General features: G+C 48.1%; 1 protein-coding gene across 2 annotated transcripts; it reads left to right on the plus strand.

Annotated features, from left to right (window-relative positions):
• Positions 1-19,049: 19,049 nt before the first annotated feature.
• Positions 19,050-20,611, plus strand: LOC122045634 (jasmonate-induced oxygenase 2-like). 2 transcript variants are annotated; one of them, XM_042605944.1, is made up of 3 exons: positions 19,050-19,566; positions 19,653-19,995; positions 20,109-20,611. In XM_042605944.1, exons 1-3 carry the CDS (start codon positions 19,064-19,066, stop codon positions 20,337-20,339), a joined length of 1,077 nt encoding a protein of 358 aa, XP_042461878.1. In that variant the 5' UTR covers positions 19,050-19,063; the 3' UTR covers positions 20,340-20,611. The 2 variants fall into 2 exon arrangements, with proteins under 2 accessions (XP_042461878.1, XP_042461879.1); XM_042605945.1 differs by having other exon boundaries at positions 19,671-19,995.
• Positions 20,612-23,046: the final 2,435 nt, after the last annotated feature.

Raw genomic sequence — 23,046 nt, forward strand, 5'->3', positions numbered from 1 at the left:
TCTCTCAGTCAATCATCGATCCACCATGCCCAACGTTTTCAAACTTGATCAATCCGTTTGACAAAAATAATAATAAAGAAAACATCATTTTAATTTTTATCTTTTTTAAATTGATCATCTTAATAATGACATAAATGAGGACGAACTTCTAATGGGTAGGATATCTCATATGATACGGTATATGAATATGGGGTCTGGGAGATGATCTAGCAAGAAGTCAAAGCCACAGAAGGGTCAAAAGTCACGTCAGCCTGGAGGTCAGAAGTCTAGCCCTCGTGGCTAGTCAAAAGTTACACTAGCCTGGAGGTCAAAAGTCTAGTCTCCGTGGCAATGCCATCGTGGAGGTCAAGAATCAGAATTACAAGAAGGTCAAGATTCCGGCACACGTGGATAAAGTCAAAGCTTCCGTTGAGGGACTGGTCAAAGGACAGTATTTACGAGGTGGGTCGGATCTAACCTTGAAGGGAATCGAAAATGGACCTGACCCACAAGATCAAAGTCAATTGAGGATCAGATCCATGGGTCAGATATAATCAGGGATTGAGTGCGACTAGGGAGCCAGCTTATTGATTGGATGGGTATACCGAATAAAACTTCCGATAAATCGATGCAGGTCAGGGAACCGACCCAGCGTGCAGGTCGGGACGTTCATATCATGGATAACAGCAGACAGATGCAGGTCAGGGAACCGACCCAGCGTGCAGGTCGGGACGTTCATACCATGGATAACAGCAGACAGATGCAGGTCAGGGAACCGACCCAGCAGGCAGGTTGGGACGTTCCCAACGTACAGGTCGGGACGTTCATACCATGGATAACAGCAGACATATGCAGGTTAGGGAACCGACCCAGTGTGCAGGTCGGGACGTTCATACCATGGATAACAGCAGACAGATGCAGGTCATGGAACCGACCCAGGGAGCAGGTCGGGATGTTCCCAGCGGGCAGGTCGGGACGTTTATATCATGGATAACAGCAGACAGATGCAGGTCAGGGAACCGACCCAATGGGCAGGTCGGGACGTTCATACCATGGATAACAGCAGATAGATACAGGTCAGGGAACCGACCCAGTGTGGAGGTCGGGATGTTCATACCATGGATAACAACAGACAGATGCAGGTCAGGGAACCGACCCAGCGGGTAGGTCAGAACGTTCATACCATGGATAACAGCGGACAGATGCAGGTCAGGGATCCGACCCAAAGTGCAGGTCGGAACGTACATGCCCTGGATAGCAATAAGCAGATGCGGGTCGGGAATTAAACCCAAAGTGCAGGTCAGAACGCACATGCCCTAGATAGCAATAAGCAGATGTGGGTCGGGAATTAAACCCAACGTGCAGATTGGAACGTACATGCCCTGGATAGTAATGAGCAGATGCGGATCGGGAATTAGACCCAACGTGCAGGTCGGAACGTACTGCCTTGGATAGCAATAAGCATAGGCGGTCGGGAATCCGCAGGTCGTCGAGATGTACATACTTCGAATGACACAGACGAAGGTGGGTCAGGAGGCCGGACACTACATGACAAATAAGCATGCAAGGAATCGTATCCATCTGTCAGAGAATAATCATCACATGTCAGGGAATATTCTAACGGTGGGAGGCTCATACTCCTCTTTGTTCCTCCGCCAGCCTATAAGAGAAAGTCATGTGTCAACCACTGCCAGACAGAGCCTGACACCCGACATTCCCTGACATTCGCCAGGTTCCAGAAGCCTCAGTTACAGTATAAAAAGAGATGTTTTGTCCCTTACGCGGGTATGCTCACTCGTCATTTCTTACCAGTCTTTTACTTTTCGTGCTTTCTCTGTAATTTCTGGGGAAAAAGTACCTGACTTGAGCGTCGGAGGGCCTGACCCGGGGACTTTTTCCCTGGTTTCTGGTCTCTAACGACCGTGTGACTCGTCTGAGTGTGTGCAGAGCAACATCGCCATCATCCGGATCCTTTCTTTCCGTACAATCGCTCGTGTGCGCCTGTCCACGGGGTACCTCGCTGATTCAGCATCTCAACGACTCTCCGTCAACTTTTTAGCACAACAAGGCCCGCCTTCATCCGACTCAGCTTCCGGACAGGATCAAATTTAGCGCCGTCTGTGGGAACACAACAACATGATCTGAAACGTGACGATGGAGGAGTCTAGCCGCATTCACGTCACTATGACCGCTGGAGAGTACGAGCTATTCAAGGAGGCCAAAAGGTTGGCTGCCTCGGAGAGACAGGCAACTGTTTCACGACCGCGACAAGCCCCTGCTAAGGCTTCCAAGGAGCCCCTCCCTGTTTCAGATCGGGGTTCCAAAAGAAAGCAGCCTGAGGTATTTCCTCAACATACTTATTGCGCGCCTGGTGTAGGATATTATCAGCCAGAGCCCCAAGCACAAAGCCTCAAGAAGGAGCAGCCTCAAGCATCTATGGCTAAAAGTTCACAACCGCGGGATTCGAAGAAGGGAAAGGTCTTTGTCATACCTGAGGCATTCCCCGAAGATCCGGACGAGAAAGTACCTTTCTCAGCCAGGATTCTAAATGAAAGATTGCCTAAGGGTTATAGAGCTCCATCAATCGGAGAATATGATGGGAGCAAGGATCCGGAAGATCATTTGCAAAAATTCAAAAACACAGCCCTGCTGCACCAATATAGCGATGCTGTTAAGTGTAGAGCTTTCCTAAATACTTTATCTGGTTCAGCCTTAAAATGGTTCGATGGGTTGCCTCAAGGGTCCATCACCTGTTTTCTGGACTTCAAAATAGCTTTTCTGCGCCAATTTGCTAGCAGTAAGAAATATCAGAAGACAGATCATTGTCTTTTCGCTCTAAAGCAGGGGTCGACTGAGCCCCTAAGAAGTTATATCAACCGCTTTAATCAAGTGGCCCAAGATGTCCCCACTGCCACCTTAGAGATTCTGATGAGCGCCTTCTCTCATGGATTGGGGGAGGGAGAATTCTTCAGAGATCTCATCAAAAATCCTGCTCGGAATTTTGATGAGATGGTGGAAAAAGCTGCTTCCTACATCAAGGTGTAAGAAGCACAAGCAGCTCGAAGGAAGGCTGAAAGACCACTTCCTTCCACCAACAAGCAGGAAAGAAGAGCGCATCAACCACCCCCTCAACCTCTACCGCGAGTTCGGGAAGCCAGACCTGCCTTTCAGCCCGGGCCAGAAATTCGACCTGCCCCTCGAATTGCTGCTGTACATATCCCCCGACCAGGGCCAGGGAGTAATCGGTACTGCACCTATCATAGATCTCATACACATGATACTAACCGATGTTTTCAGTTTGCTCGAGACTCTAAACGAGCCGCCGAGATGGGTTTGCCCCCGCCTGAGCTAGCGCCTCAGTTGATCAAGATGATGGAAGAACAAAGGATGGCAGGGTAGGCTGGACCATCTCATCCTGACCTTGCGGGACCTAGCACTCATCAGCCTGGCCGGGGAAAAGAGCCAGAAGGATCATGGGAGGTCGAAAATAGAGGTAACGCAGCTGTTAGAGAGATCGGCATGATCTCTGGAGGGCCGACTGACGGAGATTCAGGGAGAGCACGTAAGTCTCATGTTCGGCGCTTGGAGGTGCATGCCGTCGGATGTAGTCAGGAGCAAGCTGCTGGCCCTGTTCTTAGCTTCGGGCCTGCAGACCTGGAGGGTCTGGAGTTGCCTCATGATGATGCGCTCATCATCAAAGCCATCATTGCCAATAGCCGAGTGGCTCGGGTTTTTGTCGATACCGGGAGCTCGGTTAACATTCTATTTAGGACTGCATTTGATGAAATGCAGATTGATGCCGCTGAACTTCAACCAGTGGATACATCTTTATATGGGTTTATCGGCAATGAAGTGAAGCCTATGGGCCAGATTAAGCTGGCTATATCTTTGGGCACCGAGCCACTGGTGCGCACAAGGAGGAGCACATTTATAATAGTAGACTCCCCTTCTTCCTATAATGTTATCCTAGGGAGGCCCGCTCTGCACGAATTTAGGGCTGCTATCTCAACCTTTCACCAAAAAATCAAGTTTCCTGTGGGCGAGCAGGTCGGGGATGTTAGAGGAGAACAGAAGGTTTCTCGGCGGTGTTATATCGACATGGTCCGAGTTGAAGCTCGGAAACATCAAAGGATGCAGGACGGAGGTGTTCATGTCGTTCAAGAGGAGCGTCTCCCTATAGCTGAGGAGCCCGTCCCTTGGGAAGAAGTACAACTACACGCTGATCGACCTGAAAGTCTGACCCGAGTGGCGAGCGACCTTCCTCCTCCCCTCAAAGAAGAATTAATTCAGTATTTAATCCGCAATAGGGATGTCTTTGCCTGGTCTACTAAGGAACTTCCTAGGGTCAAGCCAGAGTTGGCTGAGCACAAGTTGCATTTGTTACCTGACTCCCGGCCCATGAAGCAAAAGAAAAGAAATTTCTCAGCTGACCAGAATAAAATAATAAGAGCCGAGGTAGATCAGCTCAAAAAAGCAGGACATGTTCGGGAGGGTCAGTTGCCATCCTGGCTCTCCAATGTAGTTTTGGTAAAGAAGCCCAATAATAAGTGGAGAGTATGTATCAACTTTCGGGACCTCAACCAGGTCAGCCCCAAAGATTGCTATCCTCTGCCCCGGATTGATCAAATGGTAGATTCCACAGCCAGATGTGAAAGAATATGTATGTTGGACGCCTACCAGGGGTATCATCAGATACCTCTAGCCCGGGAAGACCAAGAGAAGGTTAGTTTTATTACGACTGACGGTACTTTCTGTTATACTGTCATGCCCTTTGGCCTCAGGAATGCCGGAGCCACATACCAGCGAATGATGGATAAAATCTTCCGGGAGCAGATCGGGCGAAATGTGGAGGTTTATGTAGACGACATACTCATCAAATCCCCGTTGGCCGAAAACTTGATCAAAGATGTGGAAGAAGCATGCAGGACTCTCCGACGGTATGGGCTGAAACTCAATCCCTTAAAATGCTTATTCGGGGCTAAAGGAGGAAAATTCTTGGGTTACCTGGTGACCGAGCGAGGAATAGAGGTCAATCCTGAAAAAGTTCAAGTGCTCAAGGATATGCAGCCTCCTCAGAATTTAAAAGAAACCCAGAAGCTGGTCGGCAGAATAACAGCTCTGTCAAGATTCATTTCCAGATCTACGGACCGGGCCGCTCCTTTTTTCAAGGTGCTAAGGAAGGCCTCCAAATTCCAGTGGGATGAAGAATGCACTAAAGCTTTTGAAGAGTTGAAGAAGTATCTGGAGACCCTGCCCTCTCTTTTTAAGCCAGTTATAGGAGAACCTTTATGAGTTTACTTGTCAGCCACCCCTGAGGCTGTAGGGGCAGTGCTCGTTAAAGAACATGACAATGTACAACAACCAGTGTATTTCTTCAGCCATTTATTGAAGGGAGCCGAGTCCCGATACACGGCACTCGAGAAGTTGGTTTACGGATTGGTTCTTATGGCTCGGCGGTTACGACCTTACTTTTTATCACATCCAATCACCGTCTTAACCAACAGCACCATGGGAAGAGCACTGACCAACGTAGAAGTTGCAGGTCGGCTTATTAAATGGGTCACAGAGTTAGGAGAATATGACATACAGTATCATCCTCGCACCGCTATTAAGGCACAGGCCTTGGCAGATTTCTTAACAGAGGTACACCAAACCAGCCCTGAAGAAACGTGGAAGGTCTATGTAGACGGGTCTGCTAATCATCATGGAAGTGGGGTCGGGGTATTAGTAATATCTCCTCAAGGAGATATACTCCAATTGGCAGTGAGATTAAATTTTCGGGCCACGAACAATGAAGCAGAGTACGAGGCTTTGTTGGCTGGACTGCAAGCAGCCCGGCATGTCGGAGCAGCTTGGATAATCATCTATTCAGATTCCCAATTGGTGACTCAACAGGTTACTGGCAACTTCGTTATAAATTGTGATAAATTGTATATGTATCAGGAAGCTTATGAGAAGATGAAGGCAGAATTTATAGAGGTCACTGTAACAAAGATACCCAGGTCAGAGAATGAACGAGCAGATGAATTAGCAAAGATGGCCAGCTCCTTAACTACTTGGGTGCTGGATCGATCAACGGCATAAACCTTTCTGATAGCCCAGATAGATTTGCAAAACAATGCAGAAGCAACTATTGATTGGCGGGCACCCGTGATCAGTTATCTCCGGCAAGGTATCTTACCCACTGATCCCGAAGAATCTCGATTGATAAGGAGGCAGGCTCACGCTTATGTCATGATTGGGGACCAGCTCTACAAGAGGTCCTTCTCCCGACCCTTACTTAAATGCTTGAGTATGGAGGAAGCCAACCAGGCCTTGCGAGAAATACATCTAGGATGTTGCGACAATCATGTAGGCGGTCGGACGTTATCTCGTAAGGTGCTCCTGGCCGGGTATTTCTGGCCTACTTTACAGAGGGATGCCCACAAGTTGGTGAACACATGCTTGTCTTGCCAGAAGCATCAAAACCTAACACATCGACCTACGGCCCTGTTGAGAACGTCCATAGTGTCCTGCCCTTTTGATCAATGGGGCATGGATATCGTGGGACCATTTCCGATGGTGCCAGGTCAGAGACGCTTCTTATTGGTGGTTGTGGACTATTTTTCTAAGTGGGTAGAAGCAGAAGCGCTGGCCCGGATTACGGAAGATGCTGTCATTCAATTCTTGTGGAAGAACATCCTTTGTAGATTTGGTATTCCTCATAAGCTGGTGTCTGACAATGGAAGGCAATTTCAAGGACAAAGAATACAGGCCTGGTGCAAGGGATTTGATATAACGCAAGCTTTCACTTCAGTAGCTTATCCTCAAAGCAATGGTCAAACCGAGGTAATTAACAGAGAAATAGTTCGAGGTTTGAAGGTCAAGCTAGATCATGTCGGAGGTAATTGGGTGGAAGAGCTGCCAAGCATTCTGTGGGCCTATCGGACAACACCTCGGGAAAGCACAGGTCTGACGCCATTTCACTTAGTTTATGGCAATGAGGCAGTGGTACCTATAGAAATTGGAGTACCTTCGGTCAGAAGGACACTATATGATGAAAGAAATACGGAGCAGCGGCTAGCTGAGCTGGATCTTATTAGCGAGACCCGCGACCGAACGGTGGCTCGGCTGGAGGCTTATAGACAAAGAATGAGACAAAATTACAACAGAAGAGTAATTCCTCGATTCTTTGGAGAAGGAGATCTGGTCTGGAAGCAAATCAAGCCAGTAGGGGACGTGACTAAGCTAGCACCACAATGGGATAGACCTTATAAAGTCATTAAAAAGTTAGCCTCTGGAGCCTATTATTTACAAGATGAATGAGGCAAGAAGCTAGATCGGCCCTAGAGCGCTAATTACCTACGACCTTATCGAGTTTGAAGAGACAGACCGAGAAGAAGCAGATCAAAAAAAATGAGAAATGTGAAAGCAGATTATATGTAAAACTTTATGACAAAGCTAAGCAATTTAAGGCAAGCATTGGAAGGTAAACAAAGAAACAGCAGAGTAGTTTACAAGCAATTCTCGAAGCATTATGTACAAAAAGTCAAAAAATGTCAGTCGAAAGGAGCAAATATCTCATCCAGTATCTCTTTGATGATCCGATCATGGTCTAAGAATTCAGGAGGCGGAAGGGACTTTAAGTAGTCCTTCTCGTGAAGTTGTCGCAGAGCCCCATCCGCCCCGTAGATAGCAGATGTGGAAAAATGATGTCCCACCTATGCATAAAATTCTGGAGAACGCAGATACATAGCACGGTTTTGCAAGCAGCGATCGTTCTCCCCTTCTCTGTAAAGTGCTAAAGCTGTGGACACTCCCTCTGTGGTGGCCCTAGCTTGAGCTAGTTCATTTCTGGCAGTGGCCAATTCTGTTGCTTGGGAAGTTAGTTGGGTCTCTTGAAATTTCAAAAGGGCCTCCTGCGATTTTAATTTTGGGTCCTGATCTTGCACCAGAGTTTCGGCCGCACGTAGTTTTTGAACCAACTGGTCCATAGCTCTTTGGTGCTCTAAAGCCTGCTGATTCATACTCTGTTGGTGTACATTATCAGCCTGACTTTGCTTCTCCTAGAGCTCTTCAAGCTCGTTCTCGGTTAGGGCTACAGACACTTCTAAACTATTCTTCCTGCTGGTCAAAGCTTTATTTCCGTTCGTAAAGCATGGCTGGCCTGGGTAGGATCATTCAGTTGCAATTCCAGTTCAGCAACACGGTCTCGCAACATCTTATTCTGATGATGAGTAGCATGGAAGGAATGGTTCATTATCAGAGATTCTGCACAGGCCTGAGACATATAAAGTATCTGATAAGAGCGGGAAAAGCAACAGTTGGGAAATCTTTAAAGGTTACCTTGGTATATAACTCTGTAAATTGGTCCATCTGGGTCGGGGAAGGCAAGGAATCCATATGTCGCAGGCTTTCTTCCCATATAGTGGCCAGACGACCTTTTATCTTTAGGGAGCTGGTGGGAACATCTGTTTGAGGCCATAATTGCTCTTCAGAAGGAAGGATAATGCAATAATTCTGATAAATAAGCGGAGGGGGTCCTGAGGGACCCGCGGCTAAGCCTGGAGTAGTTGAAGGCTCAACGGTTGCACCAGAAGGGGCTGAAGAAGGTCCCGGAGGAGGTACTGCAGGCGGGATAGTGGAAGGTCGTTCTGAGAGGCCAGCTTCATCTTCCTGAGTATTCTGTGAGGTGGCAGGGTGAGCTAATGGGGGCTCGGCCTGATTATTGGATGAAGTAGGGGGATCAGCCACATGGCTCAGAATTGAAGGTGGAGTCGCCTGAAAGGATGTAGGAGGGGGATCAGCCACATGGCACGGGATCGGAGGTGGAGTCGCCTGAGGGAATGTAGGAGAGGCAACTGCAGTTGGAGGAGGAGAAGGGATAGATGATGGGACGGAGTTGGACATCAGGCGAGGGGCTCGGTGCCGACGTCTTTGAGATAGCGGCTGATCGTCAGAGTCAGAATCATCGGAGGACGACCGAGCCCTGCGTCTAGAGGGAGTGGGGACGTTTTGTCTCAGGCGTTCATTTGTGACGTGAGCTCTTCGAGCCGCCTGAGAAGCTTCTCTGAAAGCAGGACTGGCAAGAGAGACGTTGCCTATTTTTCCGCCAAAGCCCATAGGCCTTCCACCAAGGCTTTGACCGGGGATGTAAGGAGCTCGAGGAGGACTAACCAAGGGTAGCGGTGTTGGAGGAGTAGGCCTGGCCGTACGTGGGGCCTGGGGGCGAACAGGAGTAGCCGGCCGAGGTGGACGAGCAGCTCGGGGGCAAGCGGGAGTGGCCGATCGAGGGGCACGAGTAGTCCGAGAACGAGTAGGAGGGGCCAGTAAAGAAGGTCGGGCAGTAGGAGACCCTCGCCGAACAGGTCTAAGCGGAGGATTGATCGATGAAGCCCCACCGAATAAGGTCGAAGACGAGTGGGGAAGTGCTCTTCTCTCCAGGATAACTCGCCCTCGCCTCATTATCTCCATGTTGCTTAGAGGGAGGGGATGAACCTCCGAAGCATAGGTCAAGATTTCAGCTGCACTGGGTAAAGTGTGGAATTATTTTCCCTAAATCCCCAGAAGAAATAAAATACTTATGCAGGGAGGACAGAGCAAAAAGAAAATCTTACCCAGGGAGCGAGGCATCTCTTGGGTCAGATGGCTCAGGCGAAAATAGGACAACAATTCCTCAGATAGTAGACACATTAAGTTAATGCGCTAGCCAGCCAGGCGAGACGAGGCTTCCAAATAAGAAGCGTCTAGATGAAACTCTCCTAGTTCAGGAGAGGAAGGAGGTAGCTGTTGCCATCGCAGGGGCCATTCCACATCACGGGGAAAGGCAATGAAGAAAAATTAGCCTCTCCAGCTCGGGTCAGAAGGTGGTAGGGATGAGAAAAAATTAGTTCGAAGACGGGGCTGGAAACGAAATGTGCCTTCTTCTTGGTGTCGTAGGGTGAAGAAGCAATGAAATAAGTAGGCGGACCAGGATATTTCGCACACTTCACACAGAATTACAAAGCCACAGAGGATTATTATGGAATTGGGTGTCAGTTGTCCCAAAGAAATCTGAAAATAGTGGCCTATGTCGGTAAAGAAAGGATGGATGGCAAGACGGAGGCCATCCACAAATTGTTCTCTGAAAAAGGTGCTGGAGCTAACAGGGGGATCAAAGAATCGATGTACTCCAGTTGGGATGATCACTTGCACATCATCTTCGACCCCATAGTTGTAGCGTAAGTCATCTCGAGCACATTCATCGAAAGAGGAAGAGCCGGGGTAATATATCGACGCCAAAGAAGAGAAAAAGGAAGGGGATGCCATGAGAAGCAGAGACGAAAAGAGGAAAAATCAAGCGAAAAAGGATCGAAGCGAAAAGTAGCAAGAGCAGGAGGAATTCAAGTAAAAGGAAGAAGAAAAGGATGTCGAACATTGTAAGTTGAAAGTAAGGAGAATATTTATAGACGCCTAGCAAAGGGGTAATTTCGTCAGATTATCATCCATCGGCGTAAAATAATGGGCGGGAACAACGAAAATCGTAGGATCCGCCTCGGAAGTAACGCCCAAGGGCATATTCGGAAGAGCACCAGTGCGATATACGAGGAGGATCTCGGGAAAAGATATATGCAATTATTCAAGTGCTCATGCTTTCCCCAAACATTCTTAGATTTCTCGGTCTTCGGCTATTCAGACCTGGATCACGAGGCACCTCGGCAGACTCTCCAATTAAGCGAAGATAATGAGCTAGATCCCTGGGAGTTGGGTTGAGGGGATCGCGAGGAGTTAGGGGCAGCTCTATTCCTCCAGATGAGCTTTTAGTGCTTCATTGTCCCTCTGTAAGTTACAGGCGTACTGAAGGGCACTTAAGTTGGCGGAGCAGGCCTGGGTCAGGTGTCAGGTATAAGAAGAAAGGTTATAAAAGATTGTAGCAAAGAAGCATAGGTGTAAAAAGACTTACAGCAACCATTTGACAAGCCGCATGATCTAGCCCCCCCAACGGAGCATTCTTCCAAAATTTGCGATTGCCGGTGCGCCAGGAGGCCGCTAAATCGCCCTCTAACTCAATCAGAGCAGTAAGGGGAGGAGCCCCATCAGTAGTTTCTGCGCCGACCCCTGAGCCTGTGGAGGAAGGCACGCACCAAAAATCAGTAAAGGAGTATTTCTTGCGGGTTTTCCTCAGGGATCTAGAAGTAGACGCGGGAACATCTAAGGGAAGGGGGGCAGATGGAGTGTCAGAGCTCCCGGGCTGGTCCGCTAAGGGTAAAGGTGGCTGACCGGGAGAAGAGGCTGGCGCTTGCGAAGAAGCCTGCTCAGGAGCTATATCTCGACCGGGAGCCAGGACTGATACGCGAGGGGACACGACAGGAACCTCAGGCCCCATAGTGCTCCCCCGGGCCGGAGATGCGGCTGGGATATCCAAAGGGCGATGAGCAGCAGAAGAGCGACGGCTGGAAAGGAGAGGTGGGGCTGACGCCTGAATAGCTGGAGTCACTCTTTTCCTCTTGCGTTGGAGTTTTAGGCGTTCAGCCGGTCGGGGGAATGCCACTTGCTTCTCCTCAACCTGTTCTCCAGTGGCTTCCCCGGCTTGTTCTTCAAAGGCTTCCTCAACTTGCCCGGCCGTGGGTAGCTCAGCCTGTTCTATAGCAACCGGGTTTTCCGTGAGAACCACATCCAGGGGAAGCGCTGTGAGAGTCACTTCCTAGGTCGTCGCTGGCAGAATGGGTGGTGGAACAAAAGGAGCGGATTGTGAAGCAGAAGGGGCAGATCGGGAGGAAGCTGCTACACCCCGCCTAAGCTCCTCACCTAGATTTTTCAAATAAGAGGAGGACCGGCGCTTAACATCGGATGAGTAGGCTCAGTACATGGCAGCCTCTGCGATAAGGAAAAAAGATACCTCAGTTAGTGAATAATAGATGAAAGAAAAATGGGGTCTTACCAAACGGAGCCCCGATGTCCTTCTGAACAAGGCTGAGCCCAAATAAATATAGAAAGCCTTCCAATAACAACACAGAAAAGTTAACAAGTACGCCTTGGAGTGCTTCGGAGGCAGGGATACAAGCAAGCTGGTGCTGGTGTGTAGGAAGGTCGGCAGGGAGGTCTGGGCGCCATTGTATGGGCCCGACCAGTGGTTGAGGTAGTCTAACAAAGAAAAAGCGAGATTTCCACCCTTTGTTTGAAGAAGGCATGTCGTAGAAGAACTTGTAGTCGGGCTTAGCTTGTACCATGAATACGCCCGGCTCCGAGCGTTTGAAGGAATAAAAGTGGTGAAAAAGGTGAACGGTCAAGGGAAGCTCATATACACGACAGAGAATAATGGTGCCGCAAACTTCCCTAAAGAAGTTAGGAGCAAGCTGAGAAATGCAAACGCCAAAGTATTCACTCAGGGAAGAAATGAATGGATGGATGGGAAAATGAAGACCTCCTAAAATCTAGTCTCTAAAAATGGTCACGAAACCTTCCGGAGGGCTAGCAGGATACTCTTGCAGTGTGGGAACTCGAAGTTCATAAGCGTCATCAAGATGCAGGTCCGAGCGAATCACTGATAGGTCGTGGTCATCCATATCTGAAATGAAGCAGGAATACCAAAGAGTGGTCTTACCATCAGCCATTATCAGGGTAAAAGGGGTTGAGGATGAGATTAGTCGAAGAGGAGAAGAACGCTAGACGGAGGAGCTTAGAAGAGGAAAGGAGCGGACGCTGGTGAAGTCGAAGCGACGGGAAGCGAGCAGTCAAAACGCGCAAGGCAATGACTACGGACGGCCTTTAGGGTTTATAAAGGGAGTGTTCCTAGGGAATATCGAAAAGAAGAGTATCTTTTTGGGTGAAGTGCTTAAAACCGTCCGATCGTCGAAGAACATACTCTTATGGGAAAGCGTGTATAAAAAGGAGTGGTGTGGGCGGTGTCACTCTACATAAGCAATAAAAGCAGAGGACAGGTGTCGACCTCCGAGGAGCCGTATTAATGATGGACGTGATAAGGAAATCATGATATGAAGCAAGCGTACGGAAACGCTTACCACACGCTTTTCTGGGGAACCGTGAAAGAAAAGTAGCGGGAAAGAAATTCAAACGCAGCAAGGCCAAGGCTAAGTAAAGTGTTAATATGGCTATCCCCTCAATACCACTAATAATATGTTTCTTGATGACAGGCGAAGTGGAAGCTCTTCGAATGATTTCGGGTCGGGAGTTCGACCCCCAGATCGGCAACCTATATCTGGATCAGAAGTTAGACCCCCAGATCGGCAACCTATATCCGGGTCGGGGGGTTTGACCCCCAGATCGGCAACCTATATCTGGATCGGAAGTTAGACCCCCAGGTCGGCTGCATGTGTCCTGGTTGGTGGATTGATCCGCAGGTTGGCAACATTTATCCGGACCAGGAACTGAGCTGCTCGGTCGGCTGTCCCAGACTCTTGCCTCAGTGCAAGTTATAAGTGAGCTCTGCTCTCACGCCCAATGACCGAGCTGCTCAGTCGGCTGTCCCAGACTCTTGCCTCAGTGTAAGTTATAAGTGAGCTCTGCTCTCACGCCCAACGACCGAGCTGCTCGGTCGGCTGTCCCAGACTCTTGCTTCAGTGCAAGTTATAAGTGAGCTCTGCTCTCACGCCCAACGACCGAGCTGCTCGGTCGACTGTTCCAGACTCTTGCCCCAGTGCAAGTTATAAGTGAGCTCTGCTCTCACGCCTAACGACCGAGCTGCTCGGTCGGCTATTCCAGGCTCTCGCCTCAGTGCGAGTTATAAGTGAGCATTGCTCTCACGCCCAACAACCTTCCCGGTTGGCTCAAGCACTTTCTCGGTCAGTATCTTTTACATATAAAGCAAAATACAACACGCCTTACAGGTATTACTGCTTACTACTATGCTGGCAAAGGGTAAGAAGAAAGTGAGGTACGCGAAGTGCTTTTGTTATGTTTTCTAAAAAGGCTAAAAGAATGCAGGTGTTTTATAAACGATACAAACACAGACACTAGGATGAAGGAATACAGTTATAAAAATAGGCTTCATTTTATAAAGAGGGATTCATAGAAAGAAACATTGAATAGTGCTTTCAATTGCTATCGGACCCAAACACTGGAGGTCTTTCCTCTAAACGCGTTCTCGCTTGAGCCAGCTCTATCTGGGTCCGATCAAGGGTGGCCCGCAGTTGATCAATGGTGGCGTTTTGTAGTCGATTCTCCTCCTTCAAAGATGTCACCTCATCCTCGTGCTTCAACTTCAGATAGAGGATATGATGGAGTTGAGCGTGAAAGTCTGCTTGCGCTTTCATCTTCAGAGCCATTTCTGCCCGGGTCCTACATTTGGCCGCTCGTCATAACTCTTCCAGTTCCCGGCAAAGAGAAGTCTGTAGATCCCGGCTCAAGGTCATGTCATGTAAAGCCTTCTCGGTAAAAGCCAGCCGGCGACACAGAGCAGACAACTCGGGGGATTCCATGAACAAGTTGAGTGGGTATAAAGAGAAAATGCGGATAGGAAGGGTGAAGGGCCCCAAGTCTTTTATACCGAAGAGGAAGGCGAAAGGACTCTCTTGGAACCTGAGAAGATGCTTGGAAACCAGTGTAGCAGTAAAGACGGACCAGACTCGGAAGTCGAAAAGTCAGTGTGATCATGAGGGGCGCCCGACTATCGCACAGGTCTACTGAAAGCTAAATAGGTCGACTCCCATGAGAGAATTAAAAGTGAGCCTTGTGCTCACGCCCAACGACCTTTCAGTTGGGCTGGCATGTCTCACGCTGATCGAAGCAGCTTCAAGTAATCAGAGCAGCAATATTAACTGGAAAATCAGGTCAAGCAGCAAATTGACTCTCACAACAGACCAAATGGGCGAACGGAATCGAGTGGGATGGATTGCCCCGGAGGATGAGCCGCTCCCACTAATAAATCTCAGGGTCACAGGCAAGTATAGCAGCATAGTTAAGTGAGCGTACAAAACATTCATTACAAAGCCAGCACCCACTATACGAGCTCAAGAGCCGAATTACTGTTTATAAATTACATAAGACAAGTAAGGGATACAGGTGCTACCACGGGAAGGAACGTCCTACAGGAAGGAACATCCTACAAGTCAGGAGCCACTGAGACAACTAGAGCCCAGACAGGAGCCACTGAGACAACTAGAGCCCGGACAGGAGCCACTGAGACAACTAGAGCCCGGACAGGAGTCACTGAGACAACTAAAGCCCGGACAGGAGCTACAGGAGTTAGTTAAGGAACGTAGACACTGCCACTGGAAGGAACATCCTGAGGGTCAGAAGCCACTGGGATGTTTGAAGCTCGGGCCAGCTCCGCTTGAAGGGATCTGATGATTGTCTGTTGCCGAGAGATGGTGTCTTGTTTATCATTAAGGCACATACGGAGGAGGGATAGCTCGGCCTCATGCTCTCGCTGCAGACGCTCCTGGAGGCTAAGTTGGCGTTGCAGGTCAGACTGGTATTTCTCTTTCATCGTCTTTTCAGCGTGAACGCGAGATTTAGCAAGGCGATATAAGGCGTTTGCGTCCCGCCAGGGAGCAAGTTGACGATCTCGATCCATGGACATATTTTTCAGCTCGTGCTCCTTCTCTGCAAGTTGTAGGGTGAGTTGATTTATCCGTACTTGGGGGGATGGCTGATCAACCTCATCGGAAGAGGGCGAATGCATTGTGGCAAGGAGAAACCAGGAGAAGGCAGAGTGACGAAAAGCAGAAAGAAAGCAGGGGAAAAGAAGGATACAAGAAGGGGGCGTCTGGAGGTCTTTTTAAAGAGGAGATTGAGTACTCAAGACTAAAGTAATTACGCAGACACTGTACCCCAGGCAACCACTAAAGCAATTACGCAGGCGCCGTACCAAAAGCAACCACTAAAGCAATTACGCAGGCGCCATACCAAAAGCAACCACTAAAGCAATTACGCAGGCACCGTATCCCAGGCAACCACTAAAGCAATTACGCAGGCGCCGTACCACAAGCAACCACTAAAGTAATTACGCAGACAGGGTATCCCAGGCGACAGGACATAAAGGTTGGGATGATATGAAGGGCAGGAGGCAGAGAGCACAGAGGGGTGTATGGGTCTAGTCAGTCAGACTTGGGTCTTCCTTCGACTAGACTTGAGGGGGAGGCTTGTAATACGGTGTATGAATATGGGGTCTGGGAGATGATCTAGCAAGAAGTCAAAGCTACAGAAGGGTCAAAAGTCATGCCAGCCTGGAGGTCAGAAGTCTAGCCCTCGTGGCTAGTCAAAAGTTACACCAGCCTGGAGGTCAAAAGTCTAGCCTCCGTGGCAATGCCATCGTGGAGGTCAAGAATCAGAATTACAAGAAGGTCAAGATTCCGGCACACGTGGATAAAGTCAAAGCTTCCGTTGAGGGACTGGTCAAAGGACAGTATTTACGAGGTGGGCCGGATCTGACCTTGAAGGGAATCGAAAATGGACCTGACCCACAAGATCAAAGTCAATTGAGGATCAGATCCATGGGTCAGATATAATCAGGGATTGAGTGCGACTAAGGAGCCAGCTTATTGATTGGATGGGTATACCGAATAAAACTTCCGATGAAGCGATGCAGGTCAGGGAACTGACCCAGCGTGCAGGTCGGGACGTTCATACCATGGATAACAGCAGACAGATGCAGGTCAGGGAACCGACCCAGCGGGCAGGTTGGGACATTCCCAGCGTGCAGGTCGGGACGTTCATACCATGGATAACAACAGACAGATGTAGGTCAGGGAACCAACCCAGCGGGCAGGTCGGGACGTTCCCAGCGTACAGATCGGGACGTTCATTCCATGGATAATAGCAGACAGATGCAGGTTAGGGAACCGACCCAGTGTGCAGGTCAGGACGTTCATACCATGGATAACAGCAGACAGATGCAAGTCATGGAACCGACCCAGCGGGCAGGTCGGGACGTTCCCAGCGGGCAGGTCGGGACGTTCATACCATGGATAACAACAGACGGATGCAAGTCAGGGAATCGACCCAGCGGGCAGGTCGGGACGTTCCCAGCGTACAGGTCGGGACGTTCATACCATGGATAACAGCAGACAGATGCAGGTCAGGGAACCGACCCAGTGTGCAGGTCGAGACGTTCATACCTGGATAACAGCAGACAGATGTAGGTCAGGGAACTGACCTAGCAGGCAGGTCGGAATGTTCATACCATGGATAACAGCGGACAAATGCAGGTCAGGGATCCGACCCAAAGTGCAGGTCGGAACGTACATGCCCTGGATAGCAATAAGCAGATGCGGGTGGGAAATTAAACCCAAAGTGCAGGTCGGAACGCACATGCCCTGGATAGCAATAAGCAGATGCGGGTCGGGAATTAAACCCAACGTGCAAGTCGGAACGTACATGCCCTGGATAGCAATGAGCAGATGCGGATCGGGAATTAGACCCAACGTGCAGGTCGGAACGTACTGCCTTGGATAGCAATAAGCATAGGCAGTCGGGAATCCGCAGGTCGTCGAGATGTACATACTTCGAATGACGCAGACGAAAGTGGGTCAGGAGGCCGGACACTACATGACAAATAAGCATGCAAGGAATCGTAACCACCTGTCAGAGAATAATCATCACGTGTCAGGGAATATTCTAACGGTGGGAGGCTCATACTCCTCTTGGTTCCTCCGCCAGCCTATAAGAGAAAGCCATGTGTCAACCACTGCCAGACAGAGCCTGACACCCGACATTCCCTGACATTCGCCAGATTCTAGAAGCCTCAGTTGCAGTATAAAAAAAGATGCTTTGTCCCTTACGCAAGTACGCTCACTCGTCATTTTTTACCAGTCTTTTACTTTTCGTGCTTTCTCTGTGATTTCTGGGGAAAAAGTACCTGACTTGAGCGTCAGATGACCTGACCCGGGGACTTTTTCCCTTATTTCTGGTCTCTAACGACCGTGTGACTCGTCTGAGTGTGTGCAGAGCAACATCGTCATCATCCGGATCATTTCTTTCCGTACAATCGCTCGTGTGCGCCTGTCCACGGGATACCTCGCTGATTCAGCATCTCAACGACTCTCCGTCAATTTTTTAGTACAACAAGACCCACTTTCATCCGACTCAACTTTCGGACAGGATCATCATACGTTCGAATCAATCGTAATGTTGAACTGTCCGTTTTTATATAATCGGATCGGTCACTCCCTTCTGTATTAGTTATTTCAAAAATTAAATATCTAACTTTAAATAATAAATAAATACAGGACACTCGGCCACGGAGAGGACCCTCCAGGAGCCGACACAGTTTGGCGAGATGGAGAGACCCTCGAAGACGATACGGAGGAGTTCGAAGAGAGAGTACGAAAGAATAATTGCCCAGTAGAACCGTCGAGTACAGTGAAAACGACAATAAGGAACAAAGAGCTTCCACATGATTTGGCAGCAAAACAGAGGGCATATCAGAGACAATGTGACGCAACAGCAATTTTATCTAAATATATAACTAGTAGATTAAAATAAAGCTAACCCTCAAGATTTTTGTGGCAGCGTTAAACAAAAGAAGGCTCTTTGTGGACCAGGAACAACTCCGTCCGCTCAAATAAATGCTCAGATATAAAGAAAAAGGTCAGTTCCGGCAGAGAACAAATCCGTCCCCATCCAACCATCCATCCATCCATCCATCCGCGTCATCCCCATAACGCCGTAACGCCATTCTACCAGACCCAGACGACAAAGCTCACACCGGCAGCAGCAGTAACAGAGTCGTCCGTGTGCGACGACACCACAGTTGTGTCCACACACGACACGATCGAGCCGGATAAGTTTTGAGGATCGTACCATCTGTCTTTGATCGCGCGCCGCTTGTCCAGTACTGGCCGCTGCAGCTCGATCGGTGTGCATTCTCGCATTTTTTCCACGTTTTATTCTGTGCGGCGTCGCTGTCAACCCCGCAGAAGTTGATTGTGGTGCGTGCCCGGTGATCGTAATGAATTGAATTTGCCTGTTTGTGTTCCTCGCTTGCCCTGTTATTGCTGCCTCGTGTTGAATTTTGATCTTGATGAGTACTGGATTGTCTCCGCACCGGATGTTTGACTTGATGGGTCGCTTCGCTGGATCCTAATTTCGCAGCTACGGCGAACGCCATGGTCTCTTTAAATAACCATACGATCGCATGCACGGCCTAGCTCGAGGTGTGTCGGAGATGGATTGCCTGCGGGACTGGCCGGAGCCGATCGTGCGCGTGCAGTCCTTGTCGGAGAGCGGCGCGGAGATCATCCCCGCGCGCTACGTGAAGCCTCCGGCGGAGCGCCCCTCCGTCGGGCCCCCCGGCGTCAACGAGGCCTGCATCCCCGTGGTGGACCTCGCGCTGCTCGAGGACGGCGCAGACGCCTCCTCCTGCGATGCCGCCACCGTGAAGGCTATCGCGGACGCGTGCCGCGGGGCGGGGTTCTTCCAGGCGGTGAACCACGGGGTGAGCCCCGGGTTGCTCCGCCGTGCGCGCGAGGTGTGGCGCGGCTTCTTCCACCTCCCCATGGAGGAGAAGCAGCGCTACGCCAACTTGCCCAACACTTACGAGGGCTACGGCAGCCGCCTCGGGGTCGACAAGGGGGCCATTTTGGACTGGGGAGACTACTACTTTCTCCACTTCCTCCCCCTCTGCTTGATAAACCACCAAAAGTGGCCCGCTCTGCCTCCCACGCTAAGGCATATCAATCTATCTATCAATCTATCGATCGTTCTACTAATTTATTCAATATAATTAATTAATTGTATATATTTACGATTCGAAGATTGATGAATGAATACAGAGAGACGACAGACGAGTACGGCGAGGAATTGACGAAGCTGTGCCGGAGAATACTGAGGGCATTGTCGATGGGGCTGGGACTGGAGGCTGACCGGCTGCCGGAGGCTTTCGACGAGGAAGGGGTGTGCATGAGAGTGAACTTCTACCCCAAGTGCCCGCAGCCGGATCTCACGCTCGGCCTCTCGGCCCACTCCGACCCCGGCGGAATCACCATCCTCCTCGTTGACGACCACGTCGCCGGGCTCCAGGTCCGCAAGGACAACTCCTGGATCACCGTCCGGCCGCTCCCCGACGCCTTCATCGTCAACGTGGGCGACCAGATTCAGGTATATAAATCTTAATTCTAAACCATTCTTATCCGCATAAACACGCCGGCCGCTTAATAATAATAATAATCCAACGATTTCCCCGTCAACGCACGCCGCGTTGACCCATCCAGGTGTTGAGCAACGCGACGTACAAGAGCGTGGAGCACCGCGTGACGGTTAACGCCGCCAGCGAGCGCCTGTCCATGGCCTTCTTCTATAACCCGCGGAGCGACATCCCCATCGGGCCCATCCCGGAGCTGGTCTCCCCCGCCCGTCCCGCTCTCTACCAACCCATGACCTACGACCAATACCGCCTCTTCATCCGGCAGAGAGGCCCGCGCGGCAAAAAACTAGCCGGATGATCGCCGGCTGACCGACCGACGGACCGACTGACGACGGACGACAGATCACAGACGAGAGAGAGTGCGTTGCTCAACGATGATAATCGATCGATCGACGTGGAAATACGGCAAGTGTGGGCCGGTGTGGTATGTATGAACATTGCTTCGTGTTTAAATAATAATAATTTGGATATTATTTTAAGTACAAACTCCGTCGCGCTGAATTTGGAATATAATTGGCTCAATCATTTTCCCGACCAAATCAAAATCAGCTCTATTTTTTTCCTATTTAATGAGATGAAACTCCATCACCTTAAATGTGTTTTCAATGCGGATGTGTTTTGCCCCGGAAAGGGTACTAGATCATGTATCTAGAATTTAAAATTCAATGGACTCGATGGATAACATATCATAAACCATTCATCGTGACAAATTTCTATATATATATTTCTCTAATCTGAATTAGATGATTGATGAAAAATTTTCGTAAAATCAGGTTGATCATGTTCGTCAGGTCGATCATTCTTAGGATTAATTGAACTAAAGACTTGGATATCTAATGTTAACTAGAAAAAATAGATGTATTTTCAATTTTTTAACGTAAGACTAAAGATCCGAAGATATGTCGTAGGGGTGCCTTCTTAGGATTGAGTCTCACGGTAAATTAATGAATAAATGAATTTTTCTTAATCAACGGTTGATCTAGAAACGTTGAACTATCGAACTATCCATTATGAGTACTTCCTGATTTATCTTAATGGTCGATGAGAAACTTCAATAGAATAAGTAGAATAAGTTGGCATAAGTTTGTTGTTTCTTTGAGAGCATGAAACAAAAACGAAATCAAACTATAATCACTCACAGTGATCTCCCGAAGAAATTGTAAAAGAAGACGCTAGTCGACGAAGACATTGTCGCTGTCGAAAGTACGATCACGAGTAATCGGAAAGTACTTCAAGGTTCACGAACCAAATCCCAGAGCCCAGAACGTTCTCTTTCTCTCACACACGATCACCTCACGCTTTTGCTCGTTCTGTCTGATCACCTCCAATCCTTTTTCTCGTTTTCTCCTTATTGATCTTATCTTGGATGCCTTTTATAAGAAGAAAGAGGAAGACGAAGGGGAAAGGACACCCCTTCGTCTCCTTGACGTTTGCAAAAAGGGGAGAAGAAGGGGAAGCAACACCCCTTCGTCTCCTCTCAACGTCCAACATCTCCCACTCGTCCAAGTTAATCCATAAGGTTATATGGTCACATAGACCATGTCAGTCACATAGACTACAAGGTGATCATGTCATAATGCCAAAATCAAACATTAATTGGTCACATAGACCAAATAAGTCACATAGACTATTTGACGATCAGGTCACGAAGACCAGAGCAAAATTAATTAGTCACAATGACCAAATAAGTCACATAGACTTTATGATGATCAAGTCACGAAGACCAGAGCATTAATTAGTCACAAAGATCAAATAAGAATATCCATTCCATGCATTAGGAAAAATGGTTCATGTGATAGCAAGCACAGTGAGCATCCAATTGCTAAGAAGATTGTCATACCTTACTTAGCTACTCCATTGAACGAATCAGAGACATAAATGACTTGCTTTTACCCCAGATTAAATTATTTACATCAATATGAACATCTCTAATCCTTCACATTGACTATATGTTAAGAGCATGTTCAACATCTCCAATCAAACAAATTATTCACAATTACATTTTATGTATTAAACTAAAAATGTAACTGGTACCAGTAAATAAATGTCATAGATGCAAATCAATCTTAATCTTCCTTTTTAGCTAAAATCTATTCATTCTAATTAGTCATTTTCCTAGTTATGCTCCATAGACCGAATCATCCATAGCCAATAGCAAACATGCTAAAGTAGCAGTCATTGATCAGAACTTCAAGTAGACAGTTAAATAGTCACTTAGGGTAAAATTGAGATTAACTTATAATCTCAAGGATCTCACATAGTAGAGAAGCAGGAATCCATTCTCCTAGTACCCTTCTTATCGCCATAGCACATGTGGTATGAATCACATGCTACGATGTTATTCTCTTTACTAAAAAGAGCGCATATTTTTCTCAAAGTTTAACATCGTACAGATTTCGATCTAGACATACCAAATGTAGTCTTTTAGTATAAGTGGGAGATTGTTGGTGTATATACTAAAAGCCTAGCTTTTGTATAAACATTTATAAGAATCACATTGGTCAAGTGTCTACATTTATATATACCAAATGTAGATGTTCAATTAATTTATATTGTAGATAACATGGTGTGTGGTGTCACACACAGAGGATCATGTTATTAGTACCTTATAAATTATAAACAGTAGCTCACGACCAAGATGGAAAAGAACAAACCATTAGAAGGTCGTAGTGTAATTAGGTATTAGCTTATCTTAACTATATAATTACACTAGTACACTTAGAGTGTATTGAGTAGGACCATTAGAGGTCGTTTCTTTTATACTGACTTTATAAAGGAATAAAGACCTCAGTTATTATGGAAGTGTGTGCTCTTAATTCTAATATAATAACAAGCACATATATTTGATATTTATTTCTTTAATTTATCAATGGGTGAGATTTAATTCAATAAATCAATAAGCCCGATAAGTTGGGAAATGATATCACTTATAGTGTGTGTTGTTGATTATAGAAGGAAACTGTGTCCTAGTGATCTAGGTTGATAATGTCCCCAAGAGGAGCTCA

Source organism: Zingiber officinale, chromosome 2B (genome assembly GCF_018446385.1).
Source record: "Zingiber officinale cultivar Zhangliang chromosome 2B, Zo_v1.1, whole genome shotgun sequence".
NCBI classification, from domain to species: Eukaryota; Viridiplantae; Streptophyta; class Magnoliopsida; order Zingiberales; family Zingiberaceae; genus Zingiber; species Zingiber officinale.

Excerpts from the sequence above, each read along its gene's own strand:
- LOC122045634 (XM_042605944.1), top strand. The coding sequence starts at position 19,064 with ATGGATTGCCTGCGGGACTGGCCGGAGCCGATCGTGCGCGTGCAGTCC. Across the intron at positions 19,567-19,652 it reads GCTCTGCCTCCCACGCTAAG|ATTGATGAATGAATACAGAG; the intron begins GCATATCAATCT and ends TACGATTCGAAG. Across the intron at positions 19,996-20,108 it reads ACGTGGGCGACCAGATTCAG|GTGTTGAGCAACGCGACGTA; the intron begins GTATATAAATCT and ends TGACCCATCCAG.